Source organism: Bombus fervidus, chromosome 11 (genome assembly GCF_041682495.2).
Source record: "Bombus fervidus isolate BK054 chromosome 11, iyBomFerv1, whole genome shotgun sequence".
NCBI lineage: Eukaryota > Metazoa > Arthropoda > Insecta > Hymenoptera > Apidae > Bombus > Bombus fervidus.
The window spans coordinates 9,714,803-9,727,647 of record NC_091527.1 but is presented as its reverse complement, the minus strand read 5'-3'; the positions used below and the strand labels follow the sequence as shown (position 1 = coordinate 9,727,647).

The 12,845-nt window shown below is 37.3% G+C and overlaps 2 protein-coding genes across 5 annotated transcripts; one reads left to right on the top strand and one right to left on the bottom strand.

The window, feature by feature from the left end:
- Nucleotides 1–150: 150 nt before the first annotated feature.
- Mrf1 (mitochondrial translation release factor 1) lies at nt 151–1,750 on the top strand. Its single transcript, XM_072012576.1, has 2 exons — nt 151–653; nt 743–1,750. Exons 1-2 carry the CDS (start codon nt 320–322, stop codon nt 1,645–1,647), a joined length of 1,239 nt encoding a protein of 412 aa, XP_071868677.1. The 5' UTR covers nt 151–319; the 3' UTR covers nt 1,648–1,750.
- Nucleotides 1,751–2,619: 869 nt separating this feature from the next.
- Nucleotides 2,620–12,698, bottom strand: Stj (voltage-dependent calcium channel subunit straightjacket). 4 transcript variants are annotated; one of them, XM_072012484.1, is made up of 19 exons: nt 12,371–12,698; nt 11,559–11,745; nt 10,858–11,397; nt 10,318–10,725; nt 9,903–10,217; nt 9,111–9,167; nt 7,771–7,851; nt 7,618–7,692; nt 7,409–7,513; nt 7,265–7,336; nt 7,033–7,180; nt 6,410–6,476; nt 6,135–6,304; nt 5,933–6,056; nt 5,533–5,565; nt 4,648–4,922; nt 4,160–4,500; nt 3,812–4,054; nt 2,620–3,722 (listed from the first exon to the last, which is right to left on the bottom strand). In XM_072012484.1, the coding sequence occupies exons 1-19, from the start codon at nt 12,445–12,447 to the stop codon at nt 3,330–3,332; spliced, it is 3,711 nt and encodes a 1,236-aa protein (XP_071868585.1). In that variant the 5' UTR covers nt 12,448–12,698; the 3' UTR covers nt 2,620–3,329. The 4 variants fall into 4 exon arrangements, with proteins under 4 accessions (XP_071868585.1, XP_071868587.1, XP_071868588.1 ...); XM_072012486.1 differs by lacking the exon at nt 5,533–5,565 and having other exon boundaries at nt 12,371–12,696; XM_072012487.1 differs by lacking the exon at nt 9,111–9,167 and having other exon boundaries at nt 12,371–12,696.
- Between the last annotated feature and the right edge of the window lie 147 nt (nt 12,699–12,845).

Sequence of the window (12,845 nt, the reverse complement as noted above, 5' to 3'; positions counted from 1 at the left end):
TATTATACTTAATCAAACATTTCAATTTTTTATTTCTGATTTTGTAAGAATATCAGCTACTCATATAAATATAAATCGTGATTGTTTTAAATTAAGGAACTTAGGTTTGCTTTAAGAATATATAATTTACAAAATGTATATAATTTTTAAAGAACAGTTTGTATTTCCTTAATGTTTTCTATACTGATAGTGTTAATGCCACATTGGCGCTCTCTTCAGTTGTAAATATAAGCATGAGATAGGTGGTTATATTTTTACTTAAAGTCGCGTAAATGAACAATGGAACATATCGTGATTGCGTAATAATTTGTAATGAAATATGTTATTTCTAACAAAAGGATGCTCGCTTAATATTTACCAGTGCTATAGAGATTTCATAGCTAAAACTAAACTGGTCGAATCGTGTTATCCAGTGTTCCTTAACCTCAACAAGAAAGTTAATGCATCTGTATGTCAATTATTTTGTTCGAAAGCGACTTTATTTGTAACTAATGAGCATGTTAGAAAATATTTAAATCATCTTATGAATGCGTATCAAAGTGGTAATGAAAAACGAGGAAGTATTTCTGATATTTTTAAATTACACGGAATTCCCCAGTTGCTGAATGAGAAAATTAAGATAATTGAGAATATAAAGGATTTGAACGATCTTGGTAAGTACTTCGTATACATTTACATTATCGTAAATTAAAACCTTCTTTCCTGATTGTTTAACAAATTTATATTATAACTTATGTTTTAGTACCTGAAAATGAAGAAATGAAAGATCTTATAAGAGAAGAAGGTTTAACATATGTACAAGAGATGTCACAAGTTGACGAGAAAATTTTAGATATTATTTTACAAAAAGTAGATACTGAAAATTATGATAATGTTGTTATGGAGATAATACCAGGTGTAGGTGGTCAAGAAGCTATGTTGTTTGCTAAAGATTTATTAGTTATGTATGTAAATTATTTTGATCATTTAGGGTTTAGTTATGAGACATTGGAACAGCTTGAAAGTGATACAGGTGGGATAAGGAAAGCTACTTTATTAATAACGAATAACAATGCCTTCAAGAAATTAAAATATGAAAGTGGTGTACATAGAGTACAAAGGGTTCCAACAACAGAGAAGTCTGGTCGTTTACATACCAGTACAGCTGTTGTAATAATCACACCAGAACCCAAGGATGTTGATATCAAGATAGATGAGAAAGATTTGATAATACATTCGAAAAAAGCATCTGGAGCTGGAGGCCAACATGTAAATACTACAGAGTCAGCAATTAGAATAATTCATATACCCACTGGTACAACTGTAACTTGCCAAACCAATAGGTCTCAAATAAAAAACAAAACGTTAGCACTAACTAAACTAAAAACTATATTGTTTGAGCAACAATTGGACCAACAGGTTTCCCTTATTAATAAAATACGTAAGAGACAAATGGGGTCGAGATTGAGAAACGAGAAAATCAGAACATATAACTTCAATCAAGATCGGATTACGGATCATAGAATATCAAATGGCACAATGTACAATTTAAGAGAATTTATGGAAAATGGAGCAGATCTGGAAATACTGGAGGATAGACTCTACAAGGATATGCAACCAAGGACCACGCTGGAGATTATAGAGGAGATGATGAGTCAAGTCAAATAACACTAGTCCAACATTTGCCATTTTGATAAGAAATGATTTTCATTTTACATAGGCAAGCCATTGTACATAGCAAATTGTAATAAACTCTGTGTAATACAAGTAACATCATTTGTTTTTCGGATGAAAACTCGCCACGTCTTCTATCAATAAAACCTTTCTGTTTCGTTCAAGGAAGCAGAGAAGTTATTGAAGTAGAGAGATCAGTTGTTTATTTGAAAAACATACAACAAGATTTTGTTTCTTTTTTTCTTTTACTTTTGTTTCGTTTTGTCTCGTAACCGCGTGTCCAAAGGCACACATCCTTGTAACTCTCATATAATACATTAATATACAAAATTAATATTCGTAATCTCTATAAATATCAAACGACACGTTTTACATCGGTTAATGTACAAAGCGCTGTGTGTGTGTGTATGTATGCGCGCGCGCGCGCGCGTGTGTGTGTGTTTCATAGTGTCATGAAAGTGTAACTCTTATATACGACCCTGCTCGCATATACGTAGTTTCCTATAAAATTCTACATAGTTGAATGCTCCAAAAATTAACATTAGCGACCGTGACGAATTAAGTTCGTGGTAAATGCGATTTCATCGTTTCCTCACAATTTCCTTCAACCGATTATCCCACGAAATGTAGGTGCGTCCTCCACCTACGAGCATTTCTCGCGTGAATTAACTTCCTCCTTTGTACCACACTTTAAATCTAGATCTTAAATGTGTCATATGTATTTCGACCGCTCTAGAATTTTCTTCCTACGCAAGATTGGTCGAGTGTATGATTTGTAGAGTAACTAGCAGCGACAGTATTTGAATGAACAATGTATTTTACGTTTCCTCATTCAGTATTTCTATACGCGATATTTCTTTTTGTTAAGAAAGTATACTTTTGACTACTGCTTTCTTGTCGTCTTTTCCGATCTATGTAGATTTATAAAATTTTGATTATATCCATCTGTTAGCTTCCTTTTTTCCATTCCAATCATACGGGCAAAGAATAAGCGCCGTAAAACTTTCGAGAATTTGATTAAGTACCTATAACAAGTCTAAGAGATATAATCGAATCAACAAAAGCGAAGAGAAGGATAAAAAGAAGAAACAGAGCAGGGACGTATATGAAATAGACACCGCATTGCGTTCCAGGCAGTAAGATTGTTTTTTAGGACTAGTTCGGCACCGATTCACGGGTATACATTCTCTTTAAATTTCGTTAACCCTGATCCCGTGACATAGTATAATCCTTGAGGTACATTGATGATTGGACCAATTAGTATAGAGGTGCAGACCCTGCTTGCACCATCGTCAAAGTACCATTTAAGGAGACAGTACCAGGACTCGGAAAGTATCTCCCTATTATAGCGTCGCTATAAACACTAGAACATCTTGAAATCGCGATAACTATAAAAACGGAAAAAAGAATATCGATCGATTCGTAACGAATTATTACGAATTGTACTTTTCTTTCGTTTAATAGCTTTCCATAAAACGTTGATAAATGTATAACGTTTTTGCGAACCCGAAAAACGTTCTAAGGACATCTATATACTGCATAGCATGAACGGTCGTGAAGATAATCGTTCCGTTTGATAATCGATTCCGAAAAAATCAGCAGCGTGTGAATTTGTAACTGAAATTTTAATCGCCTTCTATCTCTTGTCTTTTGTCTTAAATCGATCCAATGAAACATTAATGTTGACCAAAAACGAGTCGGTGAACCAAAGTGTAAATTAATGATAAAAGATGAAGGAGGTAGACGTTCGGCGCCACATTCGAAGCTAAACCGCAAAGATCTTTGATCTCGCTCTCTCTCGCGTGACTACGAATACAGGATTGAGGTCTCTTTCGTTTTAATGAAGTGAGCGCCTTCTGGCATACCAGTGAATTATTCTCGTAGATTATTTCTTCTGGAATGACGCTCAAAGGAGGCATCATCATTTGCTCGCAGCTCTCATCAATGTTCACAACCAGAAGAAGCATGTTACTGTATTCAACTGGTTGTACGATGTATTTACATCCTGTATTTGCGCCTACATCTGTGTTGGACAAATTGAAGGATGCGTTTCGCAAGTACAGATATACCTGATAAAATTGAAAGAAGAATGGTGTAGTCTCGTCGCGGTAAAATTGGAAAATATGTTACAATGCAACTGATATTTTATGAAGTTTACCTCTTGATCGCAAGCTTCTGGTCGTGTTCGATTGATCAAAACCTTTTGGTCGAATAGCCTCTCTTCCTTAGGATCTATCGGTGGTTTCTCTTCGCTTTCCTGATAGTCTTCATGCATACCTTCATCTTCGTTTGGATAAGCATACGCTTCTGCGTAGTCGGATTCCCAAATTCCAGCTTTAGCCCAAGCCCAGGCTGCTTGGCCGATGAGCCACGAAACCATCTGTTGCATGTGTTTCCATGGCTAAACATGTAAATACGGTAACTCGTTAAAAAATATCATTACATATTTGTATTCAATTCTTCATAAACATTTTACTAATATAAATAGAAAATAAAATGTTCTTACCGTCAACAAAATGCTTCCATCATTACTAGTTTGCTTACTTTTGAAGCAGACTGCTTGATAGTCGAATATTCTGATTTTTTCGAAGACACCTTCTTTTACCAAACTAGACATAATTGGTCCTTTCAGTTTACCAAAGAATTTCCCAGCATCAGATTTATCTTCGGCTGCGATCACGTATCCATTGTCGTCGATCAAGTAGCAGGCCCAGTTATCCGCAGCGCAATCTGTGCATTTTTCACCTCCTTTGCAACTAAATGTAATATTCTGAAAGAGAGCCTGAAGAGCGGTATGTTGGAATTGGAAACCAACAACCGCAGCTGGCGCCTTTTCCTTATCAGTTCCTGAAGAATAAAATAAATAATCGACTTCAATATTTTCATCCGATCTATCCTTTCGGAAAACTTCTAGATTTGTTTTAGGTCACTTTCAACCTTTTAATCTTCTTTTAATTTCTTCAAATTTATTTATCTTTTTACGCGACACTTTACCGATAAATATGGCACGACTAGCAGTGACAAGAGTAGTGTTGTCTGCCCCTTCTTCGTCGATTGGCACGGAAAAGACGAAGCTATCCGAATTCACGTAGTGCTGTTCCACAGCACGCTTGTACCACACTTCGTCGATAGCTCTGGGATACATCTTACTGAAGTGATCATCAGGAATAGTTTCTTCTTCGTTTATCATGAAGTCTTTCCATCTTGTCAGACCACTATGGGTAGCCATGAAGGCAAGCGTTACGCCGAAACGTTGTTGGAAATCTTTCCTACAAGAAGAATGGTATTAGATACATGTAGAGGATACATTCTTTCCTTAAAATCCAAGTTCTTTATTTTCTAAAATGCTGTGATACTATTGATATTTGATATGATACTGCATTATGGGAATGCTGGCTGTGGTTACTCATTTGCTTCGCTTCGTTTGATATTTTTTCAGTTAGAATTTGTTGTTTATACTAGATTATCATGGAAAGCTTCACAAATGAGTTTGACTACTGTACAGTATAATAAAAATGATTCTTCAGTTTTTCAGCCGTCAATGTCCTCTTCCTCTTCAAGGTTCCAATATTGAAAGTCTATCTTCTTCCTTGGACTACAATACCTTTTACTAATCAAACGTACAAGGAATAATAGAAGAATAAAATACAGATTGTTGAGAAGATTTAAGGAAAAGAAACATTAAATGAATGTTACAAAAAGATATGTTCTTAATAGTAACAGAGATGATAAATTAATCAACATAAAAAAATATAAGTAGAGATAAATAAAAATATACGAACTGTAGAACGAAAGTTTGTACAAAGAAAAAAGCAATAGCACATTGTAACCAACTGGATAACTTCTAAAAACGTAAGGTGCGTTTATGATGGACGTTACCTGGGCAGCAGATTCATCAGCCTAGCTAAAGGTCTGCATGGCGTCAAAGTGGTCAGTATTAGTAAAAAAGGAAATGGGTGCACTTTTTTTTGTTAGAATTTTGACAGAGGAAAGAATAAAAAGAAAGAAACGAGAGAAGAACTGTGCAGAAAACGTAAAAATATAGAGGGCACGAAAATGGACGCTCACCGAACCTATTTAATGGTACAGTGGCGTATAAACATCTTTTTCAATCTTTTTAATCTCCTTTTTAACAATTTTAACGATTCTTCTCAAGAGAAGATGATATTCAATCCTTAATATCCCCAGACTATTGAAGCTTCATATAATATATATTTTTAAAGCGTACAATCCACCAAGAATGCTTTGTTTTAAAAATAAAATCATATCCGGTACTCACCCTGCCTCTTCGCGTGCAGTTTTGGGATTCGCGAACCATTGGGTTACCTTTGCATCGAAAACCAGACTCAATAGAAGATCCCTGTCGCAGTAATAAGAGTCTTTGTCCGCTTTGTATGGCGTAGCTATTCGAATCAAAGAATTTGTCAGTTACCGTTTCATTTTATGAGGATATGATAAAGACAAAGTATGCGGAAGCTTACGTTTTGATTTGCGGTGAGTGTCATTACCGGAATTCGTGGCTGAGTATTCCGGTGGCTGGGATGGCTGTTTCATGTCATTCCACCTCCAGCCTGGCTGGCGGGTTCGCTGTAGGAAGTGCACAAGCTGCTCTTCCGAGGTATTGAACGGTCGGTCATCTTCATAGTGATACCTACATCAGAGGATTATTTGATTTATTATAGTTCTACCAAGAAATAGCTGAAGAATAAAATTGTAAAAAAATAGGTTATTGATTACTTTGTATTTATTCACTTACTTGCAGTACAGCCAATGTGGATGTACCCGCCAGTTTTTACCAGTGAAATAATCAGACACGTTCTTGCCTATAACGGGCAATCTTATTAAGATATGATTAACAAATAATTGGAAATGTAATGTAACGATGAATTAAATTAGTGCGATCGCAATGTATTGGCCAGAAGAAGTTTAAAGAATTATTTGTACAAGAGACGTAAAGTATTCGAAGAGTTTCTGAGATTTAGACCAGAAGTTTGAACATTCCCATGATTGTATGTCCAAGAGGGAGAGATAACTTTATTTCCGCGGCCTTTTTGATTATATACGCAGGCAAAAGTTGCCAGCTTCTCCCGCAAATGTGTATGCTCGGTGGAAAGTTTGCAATCAAACTTCTACCGAACTTTCCACGTTGCATATATATCTCTGCTATTGAATAAAACATTGAATTCTATTTACAGGCACCGTTGAAAAGTTTCGAGACGAAATTCTCTCGATTATTAGAAGTTCAGCGTCCGCTGATGCGTCTGACCATTTTAATTCTTGAACGTTGCTGGTTTAACGAGATTTATCTTTAATGTGGGGAATTACAAGAATGCATTTATTTTAGTAACTTGTTGAAATGCATTTTACGATCGTACGTACCACTAACGTGTGAACGATGTATTTCTTCGGTTGCGTGCACGCGATAATTTCCAATGTGCTCATGTTCCGGCAGACTAACCACCACCGTGAATGGTGTATTTGGTATACCTGTGTAATCGTACTTCCTCCTTACCCTACCCACACGTTTCTTCAGAAAAAACAGAAAAGTTAAAAATTAATATTTCTAATATTATATTGTTCTAATTATAATACCGATCTTAATACAACTCACCATATCATCGTAATGATATTTCGTGTGCAGTGTCACGCTACCGTTTTTTTGGTCGACCACGTCATCCCGAAGCTGTGGATAAATGACTATTAGATATATAGTAGTAGAAATTATTTATTTTTCGAGAAGCTAATTTACATGTACCGTAATAATTCCTTCATCGAACTCCCTGGGTTCCCTATCCTGATCCATCAGCTCAACCTCCGCCATGTCGACGCTATTGTACGCTGGTTTTAGGATGCCCTGAAACTATATTTCCACCACCATAAATAACTGTAATGACATTCGTTAGGTGATTTCGAGTGACATCAAATAATTTTAAAGAAAAATTAAATATGAAGAAAATTCCTTACCACTGGTCGGAGGTCCGGATGAATCAGGATGAAACCGTTATTTGTCACAATGAACGCGTATCCATTGACGCCAAGCTGTTTTTGAAAATAAAAAGTGAGAATTAATATTTTATTTCTGATAGAAAGAAACTAAACTAAATGTAGTCTACTCACTAAATGTGGCATCATGAGTTTCTGTATCTCTTCGATAGGAACATCCGTACCAGCGACGCCAAGCAGATCTGCGATTCGTGTCTACACAAAGAATCATGACAACGTTTTAATAAAATCCAGTAAACAAATGATTAATTTGTGTGTCAAAATTAATTACAAATCATCATCATCCCAAGTCGCATAACCATAAGCGTATCTACCTTCTCCAATATAAACGCTATCACAATAAATTCGTCTAATGATACACGTTCTAGAATTCAATAACGATAGTTACTAAAAAAGAAAAAACAATAGCAATAATAATAATAATGTTCACTGACGATACTGCTGGACGTATAACTAGCTCAACTACGTTCTCAATAATAACGATAATAATAAGAACGATACACAATAAGGACAATAAACGTCTGACGCAGGCTATCCTAAGTGTTAATAATCAAATCACAATTAGCCACGCCGTTATCGTTCCGATAGCCGTCTATTTTTCTCCAAATTTACCGTAAAAGGATTCTTTATCGAATACTAAAATAAAAATATCAAAATATATATAAAGTGAATACTGTAAAGGAATAATCTATCTCTTCTTCTCTTGTCATATGTATTAGTGGAGAAGAAGATGGCCATAGGAACGATGTTCGAATTAATTCTACTATGTTACTTGTCTAGCGAAATCTAGCACTCAATAAAATTGATCAAATTGTACCATGTGTACTTGGTACTCATTTTATACCCAACCAAAATATTCTCTCTTATATTCAGTATGAGTATAAGTATACATATATAGACACTGCAGAACCAGAAGTTCTTCTACGAGTCTCAATGATAATAATAATAATAATAATGGTAATATCAAGAGGAGGTATCGTTGTTCGCAATCCAACAGGCGAGCGGGATTATCCGCTTTTTTCTACTCGTCTCGAACAGGGCACAGGGTAGACTAAAGTACCTAAACCTACCTAATGATTAAACTAAATCCAATACTAATGTTAGACCAAAGTAAGATACCAGAGAGACGAACGTAGACCTAAATGTAACGAAAGATTGTTACGCGACATCGATTTCATCCCTGGATATCCACGTCTCGTTTAAAAAAATTGCTATTTCCTTAATTTACATTATCTTACAGTAAAATATAGCTTTCGTCGCCGACATTACAAAATAAAATAATTGTCCATTGCTATTAAAGAAGAGCTCTAGATCAGGCAGATCAATTTTCCATTGGTAAACGTGGAGACCAGAAAGGACCAAGTCGCGTACTTGAATACAATAAGGTGAAAGGATGGGTACAGGGTTCTATGCATTGAAACAACGTTGCTTGTGTTTTTTGTTTAGCTGCCAACCTCTCTTGTCTCTGTCACCCAGTATGCTTCGTTCACCAGCACCTGCCTTGTGATGTTCTGTGGACAAACAGGAACTTAAAACCAAAGGAAAAAATGCACTCATTGCGGAGGTGATTTGCGCGATTAAACGTTTATCCGTCAACGAATAAAGAGGGTAATACGACACGTGTTGATATCGTTTGATCGATCGAACGAAGGCAGTGGAGTGAAAAGGGGTTATCATGGGGAGAGCGATGATTGTGAATGCCTGCTTCTTCGAGTGTCTCGATAATACCACCATCGTTAATTTCATTTCATTCAATAATATACATAATCACAAAGAAAACCTGAGAATCGCCCATTTGATCATGGTGTGATCGAGTAATTGATTGATGTTCGAATTCTTACGAGCCAATGTATACACAGGTATAATAGGTGTATCTCACCGTAAATAATTATTAATAGAACGGGGTTAATGATAATCTGCATACAGCGACAGGGACGTTAATCTATTCTCGATATGTAATAACACAGGTTCCAGGATATTTTTAATGATACCTAAAGCTGAATCTTTTATTTATGCACCATGGATATTGCATCGTGTGACGTTGCATGTAATTGCATATATGTAATTACATCGGGTATACTTGAATTTCGAAATTTTTCATAGCGATCTTCACCATCCGAGACAGAATATAATTTTTTGTAAGAATATATACGGAGAATCTAACGTAAAACAGTTACGACGTGTCCTAGCACGTTTCTAGAGAATTAGTTGTTTTAATTGAATCGTGTAAGGAAGGAAGATCTTACCGCGTTCTCTCGTCGGTCGAACACCGGCATGCTAACCGAAGTCATTAGCCTGTATTCCTGAAGATCGCCGCTCTGGTCATGCGATTTCCTCTGCTTTTTCACGAATCTGCGATCTCGTTCCTCGGCATTGAAGAATCTTTTCCTACTGTGAAGCATGAGGAATCTCTCCTTCTGTTCTTCGCTTTCTCTTTGCTCCCACAACCAATCGGTCATCTTTGGATCTGTCACGTCGGCGTAGACCGGAGTCCAAATCGTTGGATGATCCGTACGACCGAGAACCAATGGTCTTGCCATTACAGGAACATATTTAAGGACCTAAATACGACAATTTGTTAATTAATTCACCCAATTGATATATAAACTAAACTGAAATATAAATACTGATCAATTTAAAGTATAAAATAATGAAACATACCTCTTCCCTCACTTCAGCCAAGGTGCAGAGATGCACGAAGTAACCTCTGTTAGCACAGGCCATCCACTGCACCTCCTTTACGTCTGCCACTTCTCTGCCAATCAGATAAGTGAACATTCTGACAGGCATGTCAGCTTTAAAGGGTTCGTTGGAATTATCTTCCCAGTTGTATGTCTCGAAGATCTCCTTGTAGTTGTAAGGAACGCCGTCTGTTATCAGCATAATCGCTTGGTTGCACCTGGCTCCTTCTCTCTCGGTTCGATAGGTTCCGAGGAGCTCGAATGCGGTGGTCAAGGCCAGGGAGAAATTCGCGATCTTCTCCGTGTCTAAATTCATGATAGCTCTCTTTAATTCCCTCACGTTCGCTAAATTAGCTTGTACTAAGGTGTCGTTGAAACATGGCACCACCTGGAATACCATTTTTCACTGGTTCCAAAACTGGTTATCATAAATATGATCGATAACTAACTAACTCATATTTGCCTTGTTATAGAATCTAGTTGTTCGTTCTTAATATGGGATCATTTCTGTGTCAATTACCTCTTTCGTAACGTTGGAGAACGTTATGATGTTAACAAAATCATTGTTTCCAAGAGTGTCCAGAATATTATTCACTACGTGTCTAGCAATTTCTCTGCGAATCCCTGTCATACTACCGGAAGTATCTATAAGAATAAGAATGTCTTTTGGACTGGTAGCTGCCTCGATGTACCAACTTCTGGTTCTGCAGTCGAACAAATCCACAGGCTCCATCAACCAGTTCATCGCAGGATATTGTCTCATGAAACCAGTCGCGCTACCAAAATATTGCCAAGACAACGAAGGATCTTGTTCGTAGTTGTTGATGAAGGTTTTATCCAACTCCTCGGACCATTTGATCGCTCTAATTACGTTGGATGCTCGATCATAGACGTTCGTCGGAACGTGAACTGCCGACATGGTTAAATTGACTTGACCGCCGAAGTGAGCACTGTGTTTCAGTTCGATCGTGTTGTTCTTTGCGTTGATATATAAGAAGGACTCCGGAGGATCGGCATCTGGAGCGGACAAGGCTGATGTTTCCGCGACATCCATGATTCTCTATGATAACATTTTAAATACGACATTTACGAATTGCATGATTTTTACCTAAAAGCTGACCGATTGTCGCAGATGTTATAATCTATATTGTTAGAGGCATTTTATTAATAAATTTGTAGCGCTAGGATTTATTTCTAGGCTGGTTAGATTAGACTATGTACCTTAATAGCTGATATCTTCGATTCCATCATGGCTTTGATGTCTTTAGCGATCTCGTGGACTAAAGCAGTGCCATCACGTGGCTTCACTGCTGCCTGTTTGTAGCTCTCGGTGAACTTGTCCACGTTGGTCACAAACTTGCCCAACTGCGACAACTCGAAACCCAACTGTTTTGCCCATGTTCCCACTCTGTACAGAGAATAAATTTCAAATGGTCGCACTACTCGTGTACTACTAGTCTAACATAATGTTATGTTATATTATTTTAATGTTATGTAAGCAGTGAATGTATTTGAAATATTACGGTTTACGGAATTGAAGACAGATTGAACTTGAAGAAATTTCTTATAACTGCACGAAATAGTAAGACAAATCTAATGGTACCCATATAATTTGTAAATAATTATACAATTATCTATTTAAGTGTCTCAATTGTCAATGCTCAAATGCCATCAAATGTTTCAAAATGCCGATAACAGAAAGAATATAAACGTGTTACATAAAATCCATAAACTCTACCGTTCCTAGTTTTCAACATTCTACGTCTCTTGTAAAATCTCCAATTATTCCAAGCGACCTTCGTTAAAACTACAAAGGGACGACCTACACAAACATACCAACGAGGAACGTGTATCAACATCCACGTTTTCATTATATCAAGGGCTGCGCATGTGGACTAATCGTAATAAACTCTTGAAAATTCCAACCGTTCTATCAACCACATAAAATTGGAATATGGAAAAGGAAAAAAAAAAAAAAAAATGGAAAAATTCTCATGTACGAGTTACTGGATGAATAGTCGTTTCGAACTTACTTGTCGGACGATATGTTGTCACCATGTGCCTCGATCAGGATCAGGATGACAATAGCAGGCAGGAAACGGAGCCTCATAACTCTCGTCTTCTTCGGCGCTCCGGTGTTTACGCGAGGACACGGTAAACAAAACTGAGGCCGAGAGAAGACTCGCGTCTGACATTAAGGATACTCCGGTCCGACCGTAGTCGTTGTCGTCGTGCTCGTCGTCGTCGTCGACGTCGTCGCCATGCAGTGCGCGCACCGTTCCACTCCGGACACCACGGTACTCGCCAGTATGGTTTATCGATCGTTCGGCGAGACGTGGAGCTTGCGCGCGATGACAAGCAGAGAGGCGTCGGAACGGCCGGCGAGTCCCGACGCCGCGTCGCCGTTCGTATAAGCATCCTTACGAAATTGATAATAATGTTTGTCTCTCGGAAAAGTCACCTTCGAACTCGGCCGCCCTTGTTTTTCCAAAGATTTTCGTAGCGGCG